Genomic DNA, 24,182 nt, shown 5'->3' on the forward strand with positions numbered 1-24,182 from the left:
TTTTCACCCTCACTTGTTCAATCTGCACTTGCTACAGAGGTACAATACACAGTGTAATACAGATATATACTTGTAAAATTTTTATACATGTCAGTTTGTTATCTATTGAAGTTTACCACAAGAGTGCAGTCACTTGGATTTTTCAGAATTACTCTGCCATTAATCAGGACATGCTTCTCTTATACAAAATGCAACAATGTTTCAACATAATACTATAATTAAATGTCAATAATGAAATATTTTTCAAGTAGAAGCACAATAAATCAAAAAACTGTATCTTCCTTATAATTAAAAAAAAATTGAACTAAAGAAGAATCTATTGTAGGGGGAGAGGTGGCTACTGTAAAATTTTACACTTGAGTAAATAATCCTCCAAAGGTAGGCTGCTACATCCTACAAAAGAGAAAAAGGGTTTTCTCTAGTAAATAATTACCTCCTAAAACATAATTGAAGTCTCCCTAAAAATGGTTCGAAGACAAATGTTGAAAATGGTGAAATAAAAGCCACTAGGGAAATCATAATGATTAATAAGAAAGGTTTTAGAGAGAGAGATCCATCTAGGTTCAAAGGCCTGGTCATACCACTTATAGAAACTTACGACTTTTGGCAAGTTTCTTAATCCTTTTTAGCCTTAATTTCTTCACCTGTAAAATTGATCCTTGTGCTAAATAAGAGATAGTAAAAGAGGTATTATCAGCACTGAGCCTGATACTTAGGGCCCAATAAGGTAACTATAATGATTATTGTCAAGACAAACTTGGGTCGGGGGGTGTTTATTAGCGACCTTGCAAAAACTGCTATGTTCCTTGCTTTAAAACCCACTCTGTTTGTTTGATAGTGTAATTACTGGTAGTTTTCTGCTGTTCACTTTCAATGCAAAGGACTCCATAGAATTAAGAAGAAAAATAATCGAGGGGGTCAGGGTTTAGAAACCTAATTTTACGGCTGGCAAGAACGTGGACTCAGGCAAAACCGTGTGCGCTGCAGAATTTGTTAGCTGGCCGTCATATTACCTTTTAATTATCCTAATGATCCCCAGCCGAGCTGATGGGGAGTTAAAAGGATATCTCCAGGGGAAGGCTTTTTAAAACAAAATTACTTTAGGCAAAACAAAAGTCTAGCACCCAGGACAATACTAAAGAGGATGAGTTATTAATTACTTATTGAATGACTCACTAAAGCTGTATATTTCAGGCAGAAACTAACTGTCCAAGATATACGACTTACTGCACAAAATTTTCATTTTCCATTCTGAACTGGATGGAATCCGTTTCCTCACCAAGCTCTCAATATTTAAAACTTCATCTTTGCTTAATTATTTCAAAAAACCCGAATGAGATAGGAAATGATTAACCCTACATTAATGAAAAAGGAGTGAGCTTTAAAAGCTGTCAAGTAAACTGTCTAAAGTTACACAGTTTGTAAGCTACAGAAGGACCTGGGATTCGAACTCGTAGCTCTCGGGCTCCGAAATCTAAGCTTTTCTCGCTACACTCAAGCTTGCGCTTCCACTTGGCTTCCCTAAACCGTCCGGTAGAGAGAACGTTCATTATGAAGCTTTTTTTTTTCTTTTTTCTTTTTTTGTTTCCTTCTCTGTTGCCAACCCTTCCATTTCACACTACCTCTTATGTTGGGCTACGAATTCCATACAACAACAATCGAGGTGCACTAAGGCTAGGAGTCGGAGTATAGACCCAAAGAACAGAAATTGGTTTTACTTCCTACGCGGAATGGAGGTCTGGCGCCAGCACCAAAAGCGACAAACAGGCAGGGGTCCAGAGAAGCTGCAGACCGCGCCCAGGTCTCAAGTTTTAGTCAAGGCCCACGTTCCGGCCAGGCGAGGGGAGCAGAGAAGGTTATCCTTTCTTGACACCCTCGCCGCCGCGGGAGCACAGAAGAGTAGGTTGGAGTCTCAGTAATAGTGCCCACAATAAATTCAAACCCCCTCTTCAGCCCGTTAAACGCACTTACTTGAGCGAAGTAATTTCCAAGACACAAGGCCGGCACCGGCAACGGGAAGGGCCCCTCGGTCCTCCTGCCCCAGACGCTGGCGGTGACGACAGCCGAGCCGCGCCGCCGAGAGCGAAGGCCCAGCGCACGGAGCGCGCGCTCCCGACAAGGGCTGGGCGGCTCCGCGGCGCCACCTTTAAGCGTCACTGGTGGGGCTCTGCTTCTGAACACCCGGGTTTGAACATGTCGCGGCTGAAGGGAGTAGCTGGGCGGGATCCCCGAGCGGGGTTCCGAGCTGAGAGGAGAGACCGCAGTGCCTCCGTACCCCAGGGCCTATTAAAGGCGGCGAGGAAGAGCGGGCAGTTAAACCTGTCGGGCCGCAACCTCAGTGAAGGTAAGATCCAGAGGTACGACCCGATTGTGCGACCTCGCAGAAAGCACTTGCCCCACGTAGCCTCCCTTTCCTCTGGCCTAGGTTTGGCCGCCTTTTGCCCAGGCTCCTAGCCAGGATCCCGGTGCTCGAATTCAGGCACTCATAACATTTCCACTGGTTCGGTCAGCTCGTTCGGTTCCTCCTTTCGCTCCAGGAGTGTCTGGTGCAGGGAATGTGCTGGGAATACGGTCAAAATTTAAACGGGGCGCTTTCTGGGATTCCTACATTCTATGGAATAACAACATAATGTTTGACTAAATTAGCTATCAAGTGATGGGCACATGCTTTGTTTCTTTGGCCCTCTGTTCCTCCTCTTAATTTAATCACTTAGGGCAGTTATCAGCGCTAAAATTCTGTATTTTATCTGCTCCTTTGTGAACTAAGAGTGAATGTCACTGTTCTCTATCAAGACCATTTTCTGTGTGCAACTGGACAGGAGGAAATACAAGGAATAATGAACATTATCCTAAATTGAAGATCAAGATGGATGCCATACTGAGTGAATTTGGGGCCATCCTGAAAATCTGGTAAAGATAAAAAGCACAAATCTGGACACCATGAACGAATAATAGCCAGATGCTCTTCTGATTTTCTGTTGTATACGGGAGGGAGTGGGAAGTGGGGAGAGAGAGATTATGGCATTCCTCCTGTTTTCCTCTACTTATATTTAGGTTTAAGGCTACCTGGGATTAAAAGCTTCCATTTCCTTGTAATGATTGCTTTTTTTATTGTGCCATGTATAGAGTTGACCATGCAAGCAAATACTTGCTGAATGAATGAAAGGGTATATGACAAAATCTCTGCTCTACCTAGAAAAGCTTTTAATCAATGGGGACATTAGTATTCTAAAACTACAGATGTGCATATACACTTGCTTTTTCCAAAGCCTGGAACTTTCTACATGATACCTGACTAGGGTTCACTCTGCTTCCTGTAGGACTCTGCTCAGATAGGCCCTTCCTAACTACCCTATCTAAATACCATTGCTAACGTGTATTCTCTGTTTTTTAATAGCATTTATTACTATCAGAATTTATATTATATATTTGTTTATTGTCTTCTATCCTCTGCTAGAGTATTAGTTGTATGTGGTCAAGAAGCTTTGTTTTATTAATTGTTGTGTCCCTAACACTCAAAATAGTGCTTAGTACATAGTAGATTCTTATTAAACATTTGTGGAAGGAATAAGTAAATGAATGAGTACTCCCAAATACTAAGTGTGTGCTGGAATGTACTTATTGATTGGATCCAGATGGTTTAGTCTATTAAAGTTTCAGGGAGCAAATGAATTTTGACTCCTAGCTTCATGATGACATGGATCAGGGCTGTTTAGGTCATTATTGTATAAACAGAGCCTAACATAATATCTGGCACATACTAGGTACTCAGCAAATTATGTTGAAGGTACAATATTTCATAGGAGACAAAAGATGTAAATGGGAGAGGCACATGGTATCTATAGCTTATATATAAAAAAGGAATTCTTGTTATCATAATATAAAAGGTTTTTCTTTATCTAGTTGTAGCCTTCAACTTCATCTCTTGTCTTTCAGCCTTTGATATCCAAACTGCGGTAATTCTGAACTATTTGTAGTCCAGTATGGGGCCATGCTTCTTATTTCCATATCTTTGCTCATGTAACTTTGAGATGCTTAATCTCCCGGTGTTTTATTTTCTCATTTATAATGTGATAGTAGGAATAGGACCTACTAAGGTTTAAATGAGATAATACCCATAAAAGGCCTGGTACATAAAAAGTACATGGTAAAAATTGGCCATTGCTATTATTATTGCAATAGCCTCCTAAATGGTTTCCTGAATTTCTTGTTTTAAATCTCACCCTCTAAATCAGTGCCATTACCAAGAATTATCTTTCCAAAACAAAGATCTTACTATGTCATTCACATTTAATGACTCCCAGTAGCCCACAAGATTCAGCATAAAGTTCTTAGTACAACAAACAAAAAAAGTCTTTTGAAATCTTGCCCCTAAGCGTCTACAATAAAGCCTCCTGTCTCTTTTCGGAATCCTATACTTTAACAACAACGACAATAGCAAATCGTTTTTCACCCGAACAACCGTACTTTAAGGTTTTTTTAGAACAGTTTTAGGATTCCAGAAAGTTGAACAGACAGTACAGAGAGTTCTCGTATACCCTCTCTCCCCAGCTCATAGTTTCCCCTATTATTAGCATCTTGCATTATGTAGTACATTTGTCACAATTGGTCAGCCAATATTGATATATCATTATTAAAGTCCATTATTTACATACTGTTCACTCTTAGTCTTATACAGTTCTATGAGTTTTGACAAATGCATGATGTCATGTATCTACCATTCCAGTATCATATAGAATATTTTCACTGCCCTAAAAATCACCTGAGCCCTACCTGTTTATTCCTTACCCTGCTTCTCCAGAAGCCCTGGCAGCCACTCATCTTTTTTTTTTTTTTAATAAATTTATTTATTTATTTATTTTTGAGTGTGTTGGGTCTTCGATGCTGCACGCGGGCTTTCTCTAGTTGTGGAGAGCGGGGGATACTCTTCGTTGTGATGTGAGGGCTTCTGATCGCGGTGGCTTCTCTTGTTGTGGAGCATAGGCTCTAGGTGCGTGGGCTTCAGTAGTTGTGGCTCGCAGGCTCTATAGCTGAGGCTCAGTAGTTGTGGTGCATGGGCTTAGTTGCTCCGCGGCATGTGGGCTCTTCCTGGGCAGGGCTCGAACCCGTATCCCCTGCATTGGCAGGCGGATTCTTAACCACTGCGCCACCAGGGAAGTCCCAGCCCCTCATCTTTTTACTCTTTCTATGGTTTTGCCTTTTCCAACACGTCATATAATTGGAATCATACAGTATGTAGCTTTTTCAGACTGCCCTTTTTCACTAAGTAATGTGCATTTAGGGTTCCTCCATGTCTTTCCATGGCTTGATAGCTCATTTCATTTAACACTGAATGATATTCTATGGTACGGATGTACCATTTTATTTATCCATTCACCTTTCGAAGGACATTTTGGTTGCTTCCAGTTTTTGGCAATTATGAATGAAGCTGCTGTTTGTGTTCAGGTTTTTGCGTGGACATAAATTTTCAATTCATTTGGGTAAAAACCTAGGAGTGCCTTTGTTTAATTTTTGGAGCTTTCTGGATTTTTTTTTCCTTGAATATTTTTGGTCTGCTGTTGGTTGAATATGCACATGCGGAACCCAAGGATACAGAGGGCGGATTGTATACTCCAGGTCTTTCTTTCGTCCTTTATATTTATATGATTATATAAATGTATTTCTAAAGTGCAGTCATGTCCATTGTTTCTAAATTGGAAAAATAGAACCTAGCCTTTAATTTTGCTGTATATAACAAAAAGCAGTTAAAATTCTGTTGATTCTTTTTTTTTAAGGGCAAATGTGGATTTTTATTTTGAAAGAAATCATAATACATTTTTTAAAAATTTAAAGCTAACAAAAAATTTAAAGCTAACGAATAACAAAAACATTCCAATTTTCAGAAAGAACAATATATATTTTTTACTAACTACCTAACAGCTATATACAGTGAATGATTTCTATAATGCTTTATTTCCTACATTGTTTTACATCTTTATTGGAGTATAATTGCTTTACAATGGTGTATTAGTTTCTACTTTATAACAAAGTGAATCAGTTATACATATACATATGTTCCGATATCCCTTCCCTCTTGCGTCTCCCTCCCTCCCACCCTCTCTATCCCACCCCTCTAGGTGGTCACAAAGCACTGAGCTGATCTCCCTGTGCTATGCGGCTGCTTCCCACTAGCTATCTACCTTACATTTGGTAGTGTATATATGTCCATGCCACTCTCTCGCTTTGTCACAGCTTACCCTTCCCCCTCCCCATATCCTCAAGTCCATTCTCTACTAGGTCTGTGTCTTTATTCCTGTCTTACCCCTAGGTTCTTCGTGACATTTTTTTTTCTTAAATTCCATATATATGTGTTAGTATACGGTATTTGTCTTTCTCTTTCTGACTTACTTCACTCTGTATGACAGACTGTAGGTCCATTCACCTCATTACAAATAGCTCAATTTCGTTTCTTTTTATGGCTGAGTAATATTCGATTGTATATATGTGCCACATCTTCTTTATCCATTCATCCAATGATGGACACTTAGGTTGTTTCCATCTCCGGGCTATTGTAAATAGAGCTGCAATGAACATTTTGGTACATGACTCTTTTTGAATTATGGTTTTCTCAGGGTATATGCCCAGTAGTGGGATTGCTGGGTCATATGGTAGTTCTATTTGTAGTTTTTTAAGGAACCTCAATACTGTTCTCCATAGTGGCTGTACCAATTCACATTCCCACCAGCAGTGCAAGACTGTTCCCTTTTCTCCACACCCTCTCCAGCATTTATTGTTTCTAGATTTTTTGATGATGGCCATTCTGACCGGTGGGAGATGATATCTCATTGTAGTTTTGATTTGCATTTCTCTAATGATTAATGATGTTGAGCATTCTTTCATGTGTTTGTTGGCAATCTGTATATCTTCTTTGGAGAAATGTCTGTTTAGGTCTTCTGCCCATTTTTGGATTGGGTTGTTTGTTTTTTGGTTATTGAGCTGCATATGCTGCTTATAAATTTTGGAGATTAATCCTTTGTCAGTTGCTTCATTTGCAAATATTTTCTCCCATTCTGAGGGTTGTCTTTTGTTCTTGTTTATGGTTTCCTTTGCTGTGCAAAAGCTTTGAAGTTTCATTAGGTCCCATTTTTTTATTTTTGTTTTTATTTCCATTTCTCTAGGAGGTGGGTCAAAAAGGATCTTGCTGTGATTTATGTCATAGAGTGTTCTGCCTATGTTTTCCTCTAAGAGTTGGATAGTTTCTGGCCTTACATTTAGGTCTTTAATCCATTTTGATCTTATTTTTGTGTATGGTGTTAGGGAATGATCTAAGCTCATACTTTTACATGTAGCTGTCCAGTTTTCCCAGCACCACTTATTGAAGAGGCTGTCCTTTCTCCACTGTACATTCCTGCCTCCTTAATCAAAGATAAGGTGACCATATGTGTGTGGGTTTATCTCTGGGCTTTCTGTCCTGTTCCATTGATCTATCATTCTGGTTTTATGCCAGTACCATACTGTCTTGATTACTGTAGCTTTGTAGTATAGTCTGAAGTCAGGGAGCCTGATTCCTCCATCTCTGTTTTTCGTTCTCAAGATTGCTTTGGCTATTCGGGGTCTTTTGTGTTTCCATACAAATTGTGAAATTTTTTGTTCTAGTTCTGTGAAAAATGCCAGTGGTAGTTTGATAAGGGAGTGCATTGAATCTGTAGATTGCTTTGTGTAGTAGAGTCATTTTCACAATGTTGATTCTTCCAATCCAAGAACATGGTATATCTTTCCATCTGTTCGTATCATCTTTAATTTCCTTCATCAGTGTCTTATAATTTTCTGCATACAGGTCTTTTGTCTCCTTAGGTAGGTTTATTCCTAGATATTTTATTCTTTTTGTTGCAATGGTAAATGGGAGTGTTTTCTTGATTTCACTTTCAGATTTTTCCTCATTAGTGTATAGGAATGCCGGATATTTCTGTGCATTAATTTTGTATCCTGCTACTTTACCAAATTCATTGGTTAGCTCTCTTAGTTTACTGGTAGCATCTTTAGGATTCTCTATGTATAGTATCATGTCATCTGCAAACAGTGACGGCTTTACTTCTACTTTTCCGATTTGGATTCCTTTTATTTCCTTTCCTTCTCTGATTGCTGTGGCTAAAATTTCCAAAACTATGTTGAATAAAAGTGGTGAGAGTGGGCAACCTTGTCTTGTTCCTGATCTTAGTGGAAATGGTTTCAGTTTTTCACCATTGAGGACGATGTTGGCTGTGGGTTTGTCATATATGGCCTTTATTATGTTGAGGAGAGTTCCCTCTATGCCTACTTTCTGCAGGGTTTTTATCATAAAAGGGTGTTGAATTTTGTCGAAAGCTTTCTCTGCATCTATTGAGATGATCATATGGTTTTTCTCCTTCAATTTGTTAATATGGTGTATCACACTGATTGATTTGTGTATATTGAAGAATCCTTGCATTCCTGGAATAAACCCCACTTGATCATGGTGTATGATCCTTTTATTGTGCTGTTGGATTCTGTTTGCTAGTATTTTGTTGAAGATTTTTGCATCTATGTTCATCAGTGATATTGGCCTGTAGTTTTCTTTCTTTGTGACATCCTTGTCTGGTTTTGGTATCAGGGTGATGGTGGCCTCGTAGAATGAGTTTGGGAGTGTTCCTCCCTCTGCTATATTTTGGAAGAGTTTGAGAAGGGTAGGTGTTAGCTCTTTCTAAATGTTTGGTAGAATTTGCCTGTGAAGCCATCTGGTCCTGGGCTTTTGTTTGTTGGAAGATTTTTAATCACAGTTTCAATTTCAGTGCTTGTGAATGGTCTGTTCATATTTTCTGTTTCTTCCTGATTCAGTCTTGGCAGGTTGTGCATTTCTAAGCATTTGTCCATTTCTTCTAGGTTGTCCATTTTATGGCATAGAGTTGCTTGTAGTAGTCTCTCATGATCTTTTGTATTTCTGCAGTGTCAGTTGTTACTTCTCCTTTTTCATTTCTAATTCTTTTTATTTGAGACTTCTCCCTTTTTTCTTGATGAGTGTGGCTAATGGTTTATCAATTTTGTTTATCTTCTCAAAGAACCGGGTTTTAGTTTTACTGATTATTGCTATCATTTCCTTCATTTCTTTTTCATTTATTTCTGATCTGATTTTTATGATTTCTTTCCTTCTGCTAACTTTGGGTTTTTGTTGTTCTTCTTTCTGTAATTGCTTTAGGTGCAAGGTTAGGTTGTTTATTCGAGATGTTTCCTGTTTCTTAAGGTAGGATTGTATTGCTATAAACTTCCCTCGTAGAACTGCTTTTGCTGCGTCTCATACGTTTTGGGTCATCATGTCTCCATTGTCATTTGTTTCTAGGTATTTTTTAATTTCCTCTTTGATTTCTTCAGTGATCACTTCGTTATTAAGTAGTGTATTGTTTAGCCTCCATGTGTTTGTACTTTTTACGGATCTTTTCCTTAATTGATACTAGTCTCATAGCATTGTGGTCGGAAAACATACTTGGTACAATTTCAATTTTCTTAAATTTACCAAGGCTTGATTTGTGACCCAAGATATGATCTATCTTGGAGAATGTTCCATGAGCACTTGAGAAAAATGTGTATTCTGTTGTTTTTGGATGGAATGTCCTATAAATATCAATTAAGTCCATCTTGTTTAATGTATCATTTAAAGCTTGTGTTTCCTTATTTATTTTCATTTTGGATGATCTGTCCATGGGTGCAAGTGGGGTGTTTAAGTCCCCTACTATGAACATGTTACTGTCGATTTCCCCTTTTATGGCTGTTAGTATTTGCCTTATGTATTGAGGTGCTCCTATGTTGAGTGCATAAATATTTACAATTGTTATATCTTCTTCTTGGATCGATCCCTTGATCATTAATGTAGTGTCCTTCTTTGTCTCTTTAATAGTCTTTATTTTAAAGTCTATTTTGTCTGCTATGAGAATTACTACTCCAGCTTTCTTTTGGTTTCCATTTGCATGGAATATCTTTTTCCATCTCCTTACTTTCAGTCTGTATGTGTCTCTAGGTCTGAAGTGGGTCTCTTGTAGACAGCATATATAAGGGTCTTGTTTTTGTATCCATTCAGCCAATCTGTGTCTTTTGGTGGGAGTATTTAGTCCATTTACATTTAAGGTAATTATTGATATGTATGTTCCTATTACCATTTTCTTAATTGTTTTGGGTTCGTTATTGTAGGTCTTTTCCTTCTCTTGTGTTTCTTTCCTAGAGAAGTTCCTTTAGCATTTGTTGTAAAGCTGGTTTGGTGGTGCTGAACTCTCTCAGCTTTTGCTTGTCTGTAAAGGTTTTAATTTCTCCATCAAATCTGAATGAGATCCTTGCTGGGTAGAGTAATCTTGGTTGCAGGTTTTTCTGCTTCATCACTTTAAATATGTCCTGCCAGTCCCTTCTGGCTTGCAGAGTTTCTGCTGAAAGATCAGCTGTTAACCTTATGGGGATTCCCTTGTGTGTTATTTGTTGTTTTTCACTTGCTGCTTTTAATATGTTTTCTTTGTATTTACTTTTTGACAGTTTGATTAATATGTGTCTTGGTGTATTTCTCCTTGGATTTATCCTGTATGGGACTCTCTGTGCTTCCTGGACTTGATTAACTATTTCCTTTCCCATGTTAGAGAAGTTTTCAACTATAATCTCTTCAAATATTTTTTCAGTCCCTTTCTTTTTCTCTTCTTCTTCTGCAACCCCTATAATTTGAACGTTGGTGCATTTAATGTTGTCCCAGAGGTCTCTGAGACTGTCCTCAGTTCTTGTCATTCTTTTTTCTTTATTCTGACCTGCAGTAGTTATTTCCACTATTCTATCTTCCAGGTCACTTATCCGTTCTTCTGCCTCAGTTATTCTGCTATTGAACCCTTCTAGAGTAATTTTAATTTCATTTATTGTGTTGTTCATCGTTGCTTGTTTCATCTTTAGTTCTTCTAGGTCCTTGTTAAATGTTTCTTGCATCTTGTCTATTCTATTTCCAAGACTTTGGATCATCTTTACTATCATTATTCTGAATTCTTTTTCAGGTAGACTGCCCATTTCCTCTTCATTTGTTAGGTCTGGTGGGTTTTTGTCTTGCTCCTTCATCTGCTGTGTGTTTTTCTCTCTTCTCATTTTGCTTATCTTACTGTGTTTGGGGTCTCCTTTTTGCAGGCTGCAGGTTCGTAGTTCTAATTGTTTTTGGTGTCTGTCCCCAGTGGCTAAGGTTGGTTCAGTGGGTTGTGTAGGCTTCCTGGTGGAGGGGACTAGTGCCTGTGTTCTGGTGGATGAGGCTGGATCGTGTCTTTCTGGTGGGCAGGTACACGTCTGGTGGTGTGTTTTGGGGTGTCTGTGGACTTACTATGATTTTAGGCAACCTCTCTGCTAATGGATGGGGCTGTGTTCCTGCCTTGCTAGTTGTTTGGCATAGGGTGTCCAGTACTGTAGCTTGCTGGTCGTTGAGTGAAGCTGGGTTCTGGTGTTGAGATGGAAATCTCTGGGAAATTTTCGCCGTTTGATTTGGAGCTGGGAGGTCTCTTGTGGACCAGTGTCCTGAAGTTGGCTCTCCTACCTCAGAGGCACAGCACTGACTCCTGGCTGCAGCACCAAGAGCCTCAGTATCATTTTCTGTTTTAAGAATGGAAAGGTAATTCAGCCCTTCTTGTAGCATGGTTGCTATAATCTGTTTTTCTTCAATCACAGCATTTAATCTGTTTACATTTAATATAATTATTGATACATTTGAGTTTAAATCTATATTATTTTATTTTCATTCTTTCCATTTTGTTACTTTTTTCTTGTTTTATTTTGGTTTAATTTTTTTTTAAATTTTTATTGGAGTATAGTTTATTTACAATGTTGTGTTAGTTTCAGGTGTACAGCAAAGTGAATCTGTTATACATATACATATATCGACTCTTATTTTAGATTTTTATCCCATATAGGCTATTACAGAGTACTGAGTAGAGTTCCCTGTGCTATGCAGTAGGTCCTTATTATTTAGTTATCTATTTTATATATAGTAGTGTGTATATGTCAATCCCAGTCTTCCAATTTATCCCTCCCCCCAAAAATTCTATTGATTCTTATTCTTAAGTGGTGGCCTCCTGAAATGGATTCTTCTTAATGAGGTCACTTGTTAGAGCTGTGAGGCATTTTACTAACTAGATGGGGTTGTTAACTGGTATCCGTACAGTGCAGATAAATATTTACCTGTAACTGAAATCTGTGTACTCTTGAGGGTTTTTAGATACACTTTCTTTTCTAGTTCCTTTGCGAAAGAACTAGGTCCTAGTTCTTTTGTAAAAATACTATTTATTATTTTCCTCTTTATATAACCAATATGTCTACTATAGAAAAAGTAGAATCTATATACAGCATAAAAAATGAAAATAACCATCTACGGTTATCACTGTTGATATTTTGGAGGTTTTTCTTTTATAATTTTTTTTTTGTGTGTGTGTGAATATATTTAATTTACTTTCTGTTTTTTTTATTTTTAACAAATTTGGAATTGTACTGAGTTCTGCTTTTATGACTTCTATTTGTACATTTTTCAGGAACACTTGAAAAATAGAGTCATTAAAATAATCAGATAATAGTCTGTCTTATGAATATTGTGATTAATTTAAATATCCAAATATTGTTGGCAGTTTTAGAGTCATCATTCTGAGTGTCAGTTCTATAAGTTACTTAGAAAGGTATACCCAAACAAAATAACTAATAACCAACTTCAAAGAAGCACATTAGAAATATTCTGGAAATTTTAAGTGACAGCTCTTTTTATGAGCAGCAGTGTGGGAATATATTATCTTTCAACCAAAATTAATTATCTTTTGTTCAGTATAGATATTGTAGCTCTTTTTCATTGGACCAGATAAAATGAAAGTAGAATTGTAAAGGAGGTATTGATTGTTGCCTTGTGCTTGCATGACCATGGCAGAACAGTAGTGTAGGAATGTTTTTGAGTGACTCAAAAACTCAATGAAAGTAAGAGGGGCCAGTGTTTGGAACAAAAGAATGCTGTAAATTCTAAAGGAAACCACACTATTAAACTGACAAGAACATTGGTAAGTGGATAATTTATTAAATAAGCCAATTAAATTAGTTTGGAAACCATATTATTTGAGAGAGAAATATGGGTGTAAGGCTATCATTCCTTATCTTGAAGAGAGCAGTTTGGTTAGTTTCTGTTTGTGGAATTAAGTAAATAGGTCTAGGGCTTCTAGGCCACAAGATGTCATGTTGTCTGTTTTAGGGTAATGAAAATTTGCCATGTTCAGTTTGTACAGTTTGTTGTGACACGACAAAAAGTGTAACACAAACCATATGTTTACTAAGATTTTAAATAACCATCCTTAAATCTGTATTAACCATGTTCTGCTTTACTATTTAGCTTAACTCTGTATTTTGACTCCTGATTGTCTTAATGGAATTTACTGTTATATTCTAAAAAGCTAATGAGAATTAACCAAACTATCCAGATTTTATAACAAATAATTCCAGAAAGAAACTACGCTTCCAGGTGAATAGATCATCAAAACAAGCTAATTCTTAAACAATTCTTAGAAATGAAAACACGAGGAAAGTGCCTTAATCCATATGTAATGGCAAAATCTGAGGTGAACATTTAATTTTTAGTATACTGAAATCCAGGGAAGTCTACTTGTTTAGATTATAAAACAAGGACCTTGATAGTTAATTGAAAATCCCATTCCTATTTCTTGATCTGTTGATATATATTACTGAATGTTAGTATTTTAACCTGTTGGGATGTGTATCCCAAGTTATCGCCAAGGCCAAAGTTTATTTAATAAATTAGTGCAAATTTAAACTTACCCCTATATTAATATCATGTTCACTCACTTGCATTTTAATATGTTTTCTTGAGTAGAAGAGAAAAAATACAGGCTGGGAAGAATGGAATTATAGTTTCAGTGAAGCTTGTCTTCACTATAAAACTGAATGTACCCTCAAGTTAATGTAATAAATTCAAGCATGTTTTTCTCTTAAAGTGATTAGTAAACATGTTTTCCTTTTCATATGTTTAACATTGTTTCACTCTTTTCTTACAGTATCCTGGACTTCAGCAAAGAAGTGTTGTCTTCATGCATTCTAAAATAACAGTGGTTCAGGTGTTCTAAACCACAAAGATATATTCCTTTGAATCAACCTAAAGCTGCAACTGAGTTAATGCCTCCCATATAACTTTTTGAGTTAATGCCTTCCATATAACTTTTTAATTTTACTTTGGGTGTGTGTGTGTGTGTGTGTGTGTGTGTGTGTGTGTGTGTGTGTGTGTGTGTGTGTGTGTGTGTGTTAAACTTTAAAGATAGCCTCAAAGTGACACTATAATATTATGGTTTATCAATTTGGAATTCTTTGTTTAATGTAATGAGGCCATTGGTGGCCATATATAAACTACTGTGGAGAAAATTGGAATGTTTATCAATGAGCTTTCCCGGATTCTTTACAGAGTGACTTGATCTATTGGTTTATTCTTTTAAAGTGCTCATAATTGGGTAGACAGTTTAGTAAATGGCATTTGTAAGATAAACTATTATCCGAATATTACCCTGCATCTAGCAAAAGCCTTTTTGTACTGCTGTTACTGGATTCTAGCATTTAAGTGACAGTAGGGCCCTCTCATTTAATCAACGAGGAAACTGGGGACCAGAAATACTAGGTTACTGGCCAGTTTGATTAGTTATACAGTTTAAACCAGAGCCTTAGGTCCCTGACTCTTTGGTCAGTGTATGTCCATGATGCTATACTGTGTATCATAGTTGAATATATTTACAATCTTTTAGAAGATGGTAATCAATCTAGACTAGATCTAGACTTTAATGGGTATGATTTTCTGCCTTAAGTAAACAGTTATTATTGTATACTATGCATGATCATTATATTTATGAAACTGTCCAAAGGAGTCAAAAAAATTTTTTTAATCTCATGATTTATTGCTCCTATAGTTTACTTGCTACACATTCTTTTATTCATCCATGTAAACACCATTTTAGACATGTTTTTTTATTTCTTCTCTGTTTCTTCACCTACCCACTTGTATCTTCCTCAAATTAGACAGTTCTCTGCTGTCAACCCATTTGTGACTCCCTATTTCTGTAATTAGCTGTTGTCAATGGAAGAAAGAATGAATTGCCCAAAAATACATGTAAAGAAATCTTTTTGCAGTGTTTGTTAAGGATCATGCCATCCCTTGTGGAAGTCTCTAGTCACATATGGCTATTTAAATTTTATTAACCAAAATTAAATAAAATTAAAAATCAAGTTCTTCAGTCACTTTAGCCACATTATAAGTGCTCATTGGCCATACGCAGCTAGTGGCTACCATATGAAATAGGGCAGATACAGGATATTTCCATCATTGCAGAAAGTTCTGTTGGGTAGTGCTGCTTAAGGGTATTATCTACCCTGTGAGAAACATATATATGTGTATATGTATATATATACACACATATACACACTTTATTTTTTTATTCATTCACATATATACATATGTGTACATATGCATTCATAAGATTGTCTTGATATATTACATCATCTATATTTAAAAAAATTCTCTCTTTATCTTTAGTTATCTTTATTGGGGTATAATTTACAAACAGTATGTACATTCATTTTAAGTGTACAGTTTAATGAGTTTTGACAAATATATACAGTTGTGTAACTTCTACCAAAATCAAGATAAAGAACATTTCCAGTACTTGAAACGTTCCCCTTGCTGTCAGTCTACCCCCACTGCTAGCTCCATGGAACCAGTGGTCTGCTTTTTGTCAATATAAATTAGCCTCTTCTAGAATTTAATTCAAATAGAATTATACATTTACAATTTTTCCGTGTTAGGCTTCTTTTGCTTAGTATAATGTTTTTTGAGGGTCATCCATATTGTTTACAATATGTACATTTAAGTCTGTGCTCTACTTGGCATTAATTTTAGAGCATGTCACAAGGTAAAAGTTGAGGTTCATTTTTTATCTATACGAACATTTGTTTAAAAGACTATTCCTTTCTTACTAAATTATTTTGGCAACTTTGTTGAATATTAACTGACATTATTTTATTGCCTGGAATATTTTCTGAGCTCATTTTTTTTTTTTTCCCTGTTGGTCTATATGTCTGTCCTTATATAAGCTTTATGGTAAAAATTAAAATCAAGTACTGTTAAGTCCTATCGCTTTCTTCTGTTTCAAAATTGTTTAATATATTTTAGTTCTTTTGCATTTCAGTATACATTTTAGAATTAGCTTGTTAGTTTCTACAGAAATGCCTTCTGGAATTTTGATTAGGATTGTACTGAATCTATAAGTCACTTTGAGAAGTGACATCTTAAAAATATTGAGTCTTCAAGCTGTAACTTGGTATATTTCTCTACTTATCTAGACCTTCTTTAAGTTTTCACAGCAAAAAACACAGGTCTTTCATATATTTTGTATTTTCATACCATAGGTTTTGCATATATTTGTTAAATTTAACACTCAGTATTTCATGGTTTTAGATGTTATGTCTTGTAAATCTTTAAGCATTTAAGAATGTTTTCAGTTACTGATTGCTAATATGTAGAAACACAATCGATTTTTGTATATTAAGCTTGAAGTCTGTGACCTTTCTAAACTCATTACATTTAATTTTTTTGGTCGCTTTCTTAGGATTTTCTATATAGATCTTCATGTCTGCTAATAGAGACAGTTTTACTTCTTCCTTTTCAGTCTGAATGGCTTTTATTTATTTTTCTTGCCTTGTTGCATTAGTCAGAACTGCTAGTAAAATATTGACACAGTAAGAATGGGCATCCTCACTTTGTACCCAATTTTAGAGAGTAAGCCCTGAGTTTTTCACCATTAAGTATATTGTTAGCTGTAGATTTTTCAAAGATACCCTTTATCCGGTTGAATGAGTTCCCTTTCATACCTAGTTTTTTGAGAGTTTTTATCTTGAATGATTGTTGAATTTTGTCAGATGCTTTTTTTTTTTTTCATTCCTTGACAGTCATATTGTGTTACTCTTTTTCTGTTAATATGGTCAACTGCATTGATTCATTTTCAAATGTTAAAGTAGCCTTGCATTCCTTATATAAATCACTTGGTCATGGTGTTTAGATTTGGTTTTTGGTTTTTGGCTTTTTTTTCCCCCCCTTTCAATGTCTTTGATTTTGATATCAGAGTAGTGCTGGCTTTATAAAATGAGCTGGGAATTTTTCTTTCCTCTATTTTCTGAAACAGTCTGTAGAATCAGTATCATTTCTACTCTAAATGTCTGTAGAATTCACCAGTGAAGTCATCTGGGCCTGGAGTTTTCTTTGTGGGAATGTTTTAAATAGCAAGTTTAATTTCTTTGGTAGATACTATGTGTTTTATTGTGATTTATAAGAAATATATATATTTGGTCATTCAGATGACCAAAATATATTTCTCAGAGATATTTGGTCCATAGTTCCTGGCCCACAGCTCCCAAAACCCTTGGAATTTCCTGAATAATAAGAGCAATGGGAGCATCCTTTGTTATAATATTTGGTTTCTTGTCCTCAGTTCCCGAAAAACAAAAACAAAACCCCCAAAAAACTGCTTCAGAGCCATAAAAGTTAAATGGTGTCTTGTTAACAAGCCTTTAGTACCACAAGTGAGTTTATGTTAATGAAAGTGACTTGCAAAAAACACCTAAGGGTGGAGGCTGGTTGCCAGGAGAACTAACCACAGATAGAATCAGAACCAGAAACCCTGATTCTGGGGAGGAGAGAGGGGATAGAGGTTGAATCAATCACCAATGGCAAATGAGTTAATCAATCATGCCTATGTAATGAAGCCTCTGTAAAAACCAAAAAAGGAGAGGGTTCTGAGAGCTTCCACATTAGGGAACCAGTATGCTCCCATGTGCCATTGTGCCGGACCACGAGCTCTACAAGGATGGAAGCTCCCTTTTTCAGACCTTGCCCTATGTATCTCTTCATCTGGTTGTTGGTTTGTATCCTTTAATATTGTTCGTAATAAATCTGTCACTAGTGAGTAAATGGGTTTTCCTGAGTTCTGTGGGCCATTCTAGCAAATTAACTGAACCCAAGGAGGGAGTCGTGGGAACCTCTGATTTATAGCCAATTGATGAGAAGTACTGGTAATAAGCTGGGCTTGTGACTGGCCTCTGAAGTGGAAGGCAGTTTTGTGGGACTGAACCCTTTACTTGTGGAATCTGATTCTATGTCCCCTAGTAGTGTCAGAGTTGAGACACCAGGAGGGTGTCTGAGAATTGATTGTGTGGGGAACAATATGCACACTGGAATTGGGTGCAGGAACCCTTTCAAAAGGCTACTCAGATTTCCTATTGCTGTTGTGCTTTTTTTTTCCCCGTTTGAGGGAATTTGTCCATATCCTCTAAGTTGTTGAATGTATGGATATAAAGTTGTTCATCATATTCCCTTATCCTTTTTTTAAAAAATAAATTTATTTATTTATTTTTAGGGTCTTCGTTGCTGCACGTGGGCTTTCTCTAGTTGCAGTGAGCGGGGTGGGGGGGGATACTCTTCATTGTGCGCGGACTTCTCACTGTGGTGGCTTCTCTTGTTGCGGAGCATGGATTCTAGGCACGGGCTTCAGTAGTTGTGGAACACAGGCTCATTAGTTGTGGCTCACGGGCTCAGTGTTGTAGCTCACGGGCTCTAGAGCGCAGGCTCAGTAGTTGTGCACAGGCTTAGTTGCTCCATGGCATGTGGGATCTTCCCGGACCAGGGCTCAAATCCATGTACCCTGTACTGGCAGGTGGATTCTTCACCACTGTGCCACCAGGGAAGCCCCTTCCCTTATCCTCTTAACATCTGTAAGATTGGTAGTGATATTCCCACTTTCAAAGAACTGGGTATTGGTTTTATTGCTTTTTATCTATTACCGTATTTGTTTTCGATGTCATTGATTTCTGCTCTTTTTTTGTTTACTTTGGGTTTACTTTGTTCTTTTCTATCTTCCTAAGATTGTAGTTTAGATCATTGTGATATGGGATTATATATGAGCAAGATTGGCCATGAGTTGATAACTGTTAAATGTGGGTGGTGGGTACGTGAAACATTATTTCATTATACTATTTGTTAATTTATGTATATATTTGACATATTATATAACTTTAAAAATTACATAAAGCAAATAAATCTAACTCCATAGTAAATTTTTTTCACATTTATATGCCTATTGACATTTATTTTTTACCTGGTAGTTTCTGTTTTGTGAATTGGTAGGCTACTTTTAGGATGGCTCCACTGAATTCCTCAATAATTAGGACAATATACCTTTCAGTGGTTCTTCATATTTGTGGGGAGGGAAGAAAAGTGACATGAATCTTGGTGCTATAAACTCTTGAAGAAATTGAGATATTTCACAAACAATGGGGAAAAGAATGAGCAGTAAGTCAATGTTTATGGAAAAGCAAATTGATACATATTTAATAACAGCAGTATAGTATCAACAATTATCCATCCCGTAATAGTTCCTAGAAAGACAAATGTGGTTAACCAAAATATCTGAAGTAATAATGATAAAATTGTAACATTCATTTAGTGTAGTTCATGGGTAACAGATATTTTTGTTGTGTTGTATACAAATTTCTTGTGTTCTCCACCTTCCTCCTTACAAAAAAAGATATTTTCCATTACATTGCCTTTTAAGTATAATCGTCTTAATGTACCTATGTATGTGTAGGTGTTAAGAGAAAAATATATGCACAATGCTCTACATATTTTCTTTAGGAGTAGACTTGTGCATCTCACATAGCTTCTTCCATACATTTTTTTTTAATGTTTTGTATTGTTTTGTCTTGCCTTGTTTTTTTTTTTTTTGTCGTTCTTATACTGGAGCTTTTTGTTGGTGACCCAAACTGGTATGGCACATTTGTAACTTGTTTTTGCTTAAGGGTAACATTGATTTTTAGTCAAATACATAAATGTACCCATTTTTATTGACTCATTTGGTGTCAGTAACTTCACATGCTAGTGCTGGGCTGATGTGTGTTTCTCATTCCCACTCAAGTCATCCATATCTACCCACCAAAATAATAATAACAACAGTGAAGATACATTTTATGCTGCTTTTGTACTCAAAGAGTTGGAAAGAGTGGCTTTTGTTTCTTTGCTTTGCTTTAAAAATAAACCTCTGTGCATAAACATGGGTGGATTTTCATTCTGTTTTATTCCCATTTGCTGGGGATTCATTGATAGAAGAGTAGAGAAATGCAGATTGCTTAGGCAGAGAGAAGGGTAGGAAAGGGATCTTATAATTTATTCTAATACAAATATAGGTACCTCATTTTTTTTGAGTGAATGGATTTCAGGAACTTTGCTTTGCTTCTGTAAAACCATTGTATTGGATTGCTTGATCTGATTGTGTCCTGAACTTGAAACTTTGACCACACCTTTCCATTTAATGTCATTTTAAAATGATAGTCAGTAACTGTAAGGCATAACCAATGGTTGCCTTGATTAATATTAGCTAAAGTTCTAGATCATACCCATATATCGTCCTACTGGTATCAAGGAATGAAGGACTATTTAAAATAGTTCTGCTATAGCACTAGAGCAAGTTAATATTTTCTGGAGCTTCAAGTGTTATAGTGATAAACCTGGACTCTTTCTGTTTAACTTGAACAGTCTTATTTGCAGTGTCAAAGGAATTGCTGTATATGCTGCAACAGAAGTAATACAATGTTGTGTGATGGGATAAGAAATAAAATTGTACGTCAGATAAAATAGAGAGCAGCTACCAGAGTCAGATATACCTTACAAATATTCACTGAGAAGCAAGACAATTTAGTTTTTCCAGGGTTTAAATCCCGTTTAGCTATATAACCCTGGGTAAATGATACATTCTCTGTGCCCCATTTTTCTCATCTGTAAAGTGAGAATAACACCTACCTTACGGAGTTGCTATGAGATATAAATGAGTTAGTTTAAATGTTGATTTCCATACGTTCTCTGTTATGGTTGCCTAATGGTAGAGTCCATTCTTTATTTGTCTTGTATATCTAACCACTATGTGCTGTGCAGGGAATGTATATAGTAAATATAGTTGAATGAAGATAAGAGTGAGATCTAATATGAAAAATACATATCCAATATTCTGTTTTGGAATAAAATCAACTTCCATTGTAATGTAGTTGGAATTCATTGCTATTTGATTTATTTGAAAGTGTTTTTTTAGTGTTTCAGAAACTTCTTTTCAGTAGATAAGCAGAATAGCTGTTATAAACGTGTACTTAGTATCTCACCTCTTTCCCTTCTTTTTTTTTTTTTGGTTTGGTGGTGGTGGAAATAGTGCCTCAGTGTGTTTGGAGAATAAATGTGGATATCCCTGAAGAAGCTAATCAGAATCTTTCATTCAGTGCTACTGAGCGATGGTGGGAACAGACAGATTTGACCAAACTAATCATATCAAACAATAAACTTCAGTCACTTACTGATGACCTCCGACTCCTTCCTGCACTGACTGTTCTTGATGTAAGTTGACTGATTATAAATATGGATCTTCGTCTGAAGAGACTCTAAAGCTAAATTTAGGCTTTGAGTAATAGAAGACCCATGTTCAATCGGTAGAGTGCAAGGAAGAATAACAAATTACTGTGTTCGGCATAGCATAATGGTTGAGTGCAGAGTCAGAACATCAGGCTTCAAATTTTGACTCTGCCACTTGATAGCTGTGTGATCTCGGGAAGGTTACCTCTTTGTGCTTCAGTTTCCACGTTTATAAACCGAGACTGGTACTACTACCTGTTTTTAAAAATTGTTCTTTGAATTAAATGAGTTAATGCATACAGACAGAATTGGTATTTAACAAGTGATTGCTGCTGCTCGTCTTTTTTTTTATTGCTATTATTATTATTATTATTTTTTTCCTGCGGTAAGCGGGCCTCTCACTGTTGTGGCCTCTCCCGTTGCGGAGGCTCCGGACGCGCAGGCTCAGCGGCCATGGCTCACGGGCCCAGCTGCTCCGTGGCATGTGGGATCTTCCCGGACTGGGGCACTAACCCGTGTCCCCTGCATCGGCAGGTGGACTCCCAACCACTACGCCACCAGGGAAGCCCTATTGCTATTATTTTTATCATCATTATTATTGTCGGTGTTAAAGCAAGTATTTAATATTGTTTTGTTTTTTGGGGTTTTTTTTGTTATTTTGGGGGGTTTTTTTGGTAACTTATCTCCAATACTGACTTGAATTATTGAGCTTAAATTTTTGTGTGTTTATTCAGGGACTATGTTGTTTTTTGTTTTTGTTTTTGTTTTTTTGTGGTACGCGGGCCTCTCACTGATGTGGCCTCTCCCGTTGCGGAGCACAGGCTCCAGACGCGCAGGCTCAGCGGCCACGGCCCACAGGCCCAGCCGCTCCGCGGCACGTGGGATCCTCCCGGACCGGGGCACGAACCCGCGTCCCCTAGCATCGGCAGGCGGACTCTCAACCACTGCGCTACCAGGGAAGCCCAGGGACTATGTTTTTAATCCCTAGTTGCCATGTAATGGGTAGTTTATTTCATAATCTACAGACTTCTGATATACTTTACTTAGGATCATCAAAAATCTTCCATTTCATGTCTGAAAAAGTTGGATGTAGTCAGATTTCTAGAGAAGTTTTTATATTCTTCATTTGTTAAATGAATGAATTGGCATAAGTGTTCTCTTAAAGGTTCCTTGTACCTTAAAAGCATATGATTCTGTAAGAACATGAGAGAAGTCTCCCTCATTTATTTTTTGTAAATGTTGACATAAATCATACGATCAGAGGGCTGTTAGTTTCTGACCTTGTCATCTCTCATTTGAGATTGAAGTTCCACTCAGTGAGGGGAAGTTTTTTGTTTTTTTTTTTAACTGTAGTATTTTAAAATTGATCTCTTATCACTTCATGATTTATTAGCAGCAGTTTGGTCAATTTCAAACTCCTTTTTCTTTTCTATACTCAAAACAAATTACCAATAGCCCAGCTATGCTTTTGAGCTAGAATAACGAGACTATCATCAGAGAATATTGTACAATAGCAAAGCTCATGGTTAATTGTAAGACTAAGATATTGACTGTGTCTTTTAATAACTTTTAGATACATGATAATCAGCTGACATCCCTTCCTTCTGCTATAAGAGAATTAGAAAATCTTCAGAAACTTAATGTCAGGTAAAATTTTAACTTATTTCAGTATTGCTAGTATAAGGGTGTAAATCTAACATTCTTTAAAAATTTTTTCAAACACTTTTTCTAGCATGTAAAAAATGTTTTGTATTATCTCAGAAAGTGATTAAGCAGAATAATAATTTTAAGTTTTATTTCTCAGATTATTTTATTTTTTGTTTTAGAATTGCCTGCATGTTTTCTGGTTTTACAAATTTAAGGCCAGTTGATTTTTTTTTAAATACTTTTTATTTTTATGAAATAATTTTTAGTGGTTATAATGAGGAAAATTTCATGTTTTCGATATTAGTAGTTTTTAAACTATTCTGAGGACTCCTGGGATTCCATGGGTATGCGTCTGGTACTCACTGATAGGTACATGGGAAGCCAGGTGGCTAAGGCCCTAGCTAACTCTGTTTGCCCTTCAGTACACACTCAGACTTTCAAGAAAAATAACTGCCTTTTATGTTATATATACACAGGGGGAAAGGGATTAGGGAAGATTTAATTTAGGAGAAAAAAATGAAAAAGTTTAAGTGTTCAAAACATAGTTTGAAAAGCTGGGGCTTATAAAATAGATATAAATCTATCTATCACAGCATGATAAAGTTGCAGTTTTCTGGAGTTAACTGGTTTGAGGGAGAACAACAGTTCCTCAAATAACAGTCCTTATTTGGTGAAAAATAAGACTGGAGTTGCATATTGCATTCATCTGGACATGCCAGGCCCTCAAACAGAAATAGCTATTTTTGTCTTGAGTGCTACGTTGAAACCTAATCCCCATGTAAAATGTGACTTCATTGTAGTATATGTATGTGCACATCTTTGTCAAAATTCTAAGCCTCATATACAGTGTAAAAATTATAGCCCAATGTTTTCATTTATATGTAAAATCAAGTTGATTAAAAGGAACTAATCAAAAGTTCACAAATTATATGTTTGGTTAAAAATCTTTATTTCTTTGAAACTCTCAATTTGATTACTTTAGATTACTGTCATTTTAATGGGTGTGTACTTTTAGGATGTAAAGTTTGTAAGTACTTAAAATTAGTAACCTTACTTCATTTTTTTTAACGAG

General features: G+C 36.5%; 2 protein-coding genes across 11 annotated transcripts in view; one reads left to right on the forward strand and one right to left on the reverse strand.

Moving 5' to 3' along the window:
- Positions 1-2,102, reverse strand: part of SRSF11 (serine and arginine rich splicing factor 11) — a 54,838-nt gene extending 52,736 nt beyond the window's left edge. For 4 of the 10 annotated variants that reach the window (XM_004280744.3, XM_012537095.3, XM_012537093.3 and 1 more), the window contains exon 1: positions 1,972-2,100. The gene's annotated coding sequence lies outside the window, so the exon portion shown is untranslated. Of the gene's footprint in view, positions 1-1,971 lie in introns of all 10 variants that reach the window. The other 6 variants (XM_033407480.2, XM_033407481.2, XM_033407479.2 and 3 more) reach the window with 3 other exon arrangements.
- A 39-nt stretch (positions 2,103-2,141) lies between these two features.
- LRRC40 (leucine rich repeat containing 40) overlaps positions 2,142-24,182 on the forward strand; it is a 55,128-nt gene continuing 33,087 nt past the window's right edge. Inside the window, exons 1-3 of the mRNA XM_049703196.1 lie at positions 2,142-2,344; positions 21,267-21,448; positions 23,037-23,110. Of these exons, the coding sequence (XP_049559153.1) occupies positions 2,194-2,344; positions 21,267-21,448; positions 23,037-23,110 (407 nt within the window). The 5' untranslated portion in view covers positions 2,142-2,193. The remainder of the gene's footprint in view (positions 2,345-21,266; positions 21,449-23,036; positions 23,111-24,182) is intronic.

The sequence above is a fragment of the Orcinus orca genome, chromosome 1, assembly GCF_937001465.1.
Source record: "Orcinus orca chromosome 1, mOrcOrc1.1, whole genome shotgun sequence".
Classification (NCBI taxonomy): Eukaryota; Metazoa; Chordata; class Mammalia; order Artiodactyla; family Delphinidae; genus Orcinus; species Orcinus orca.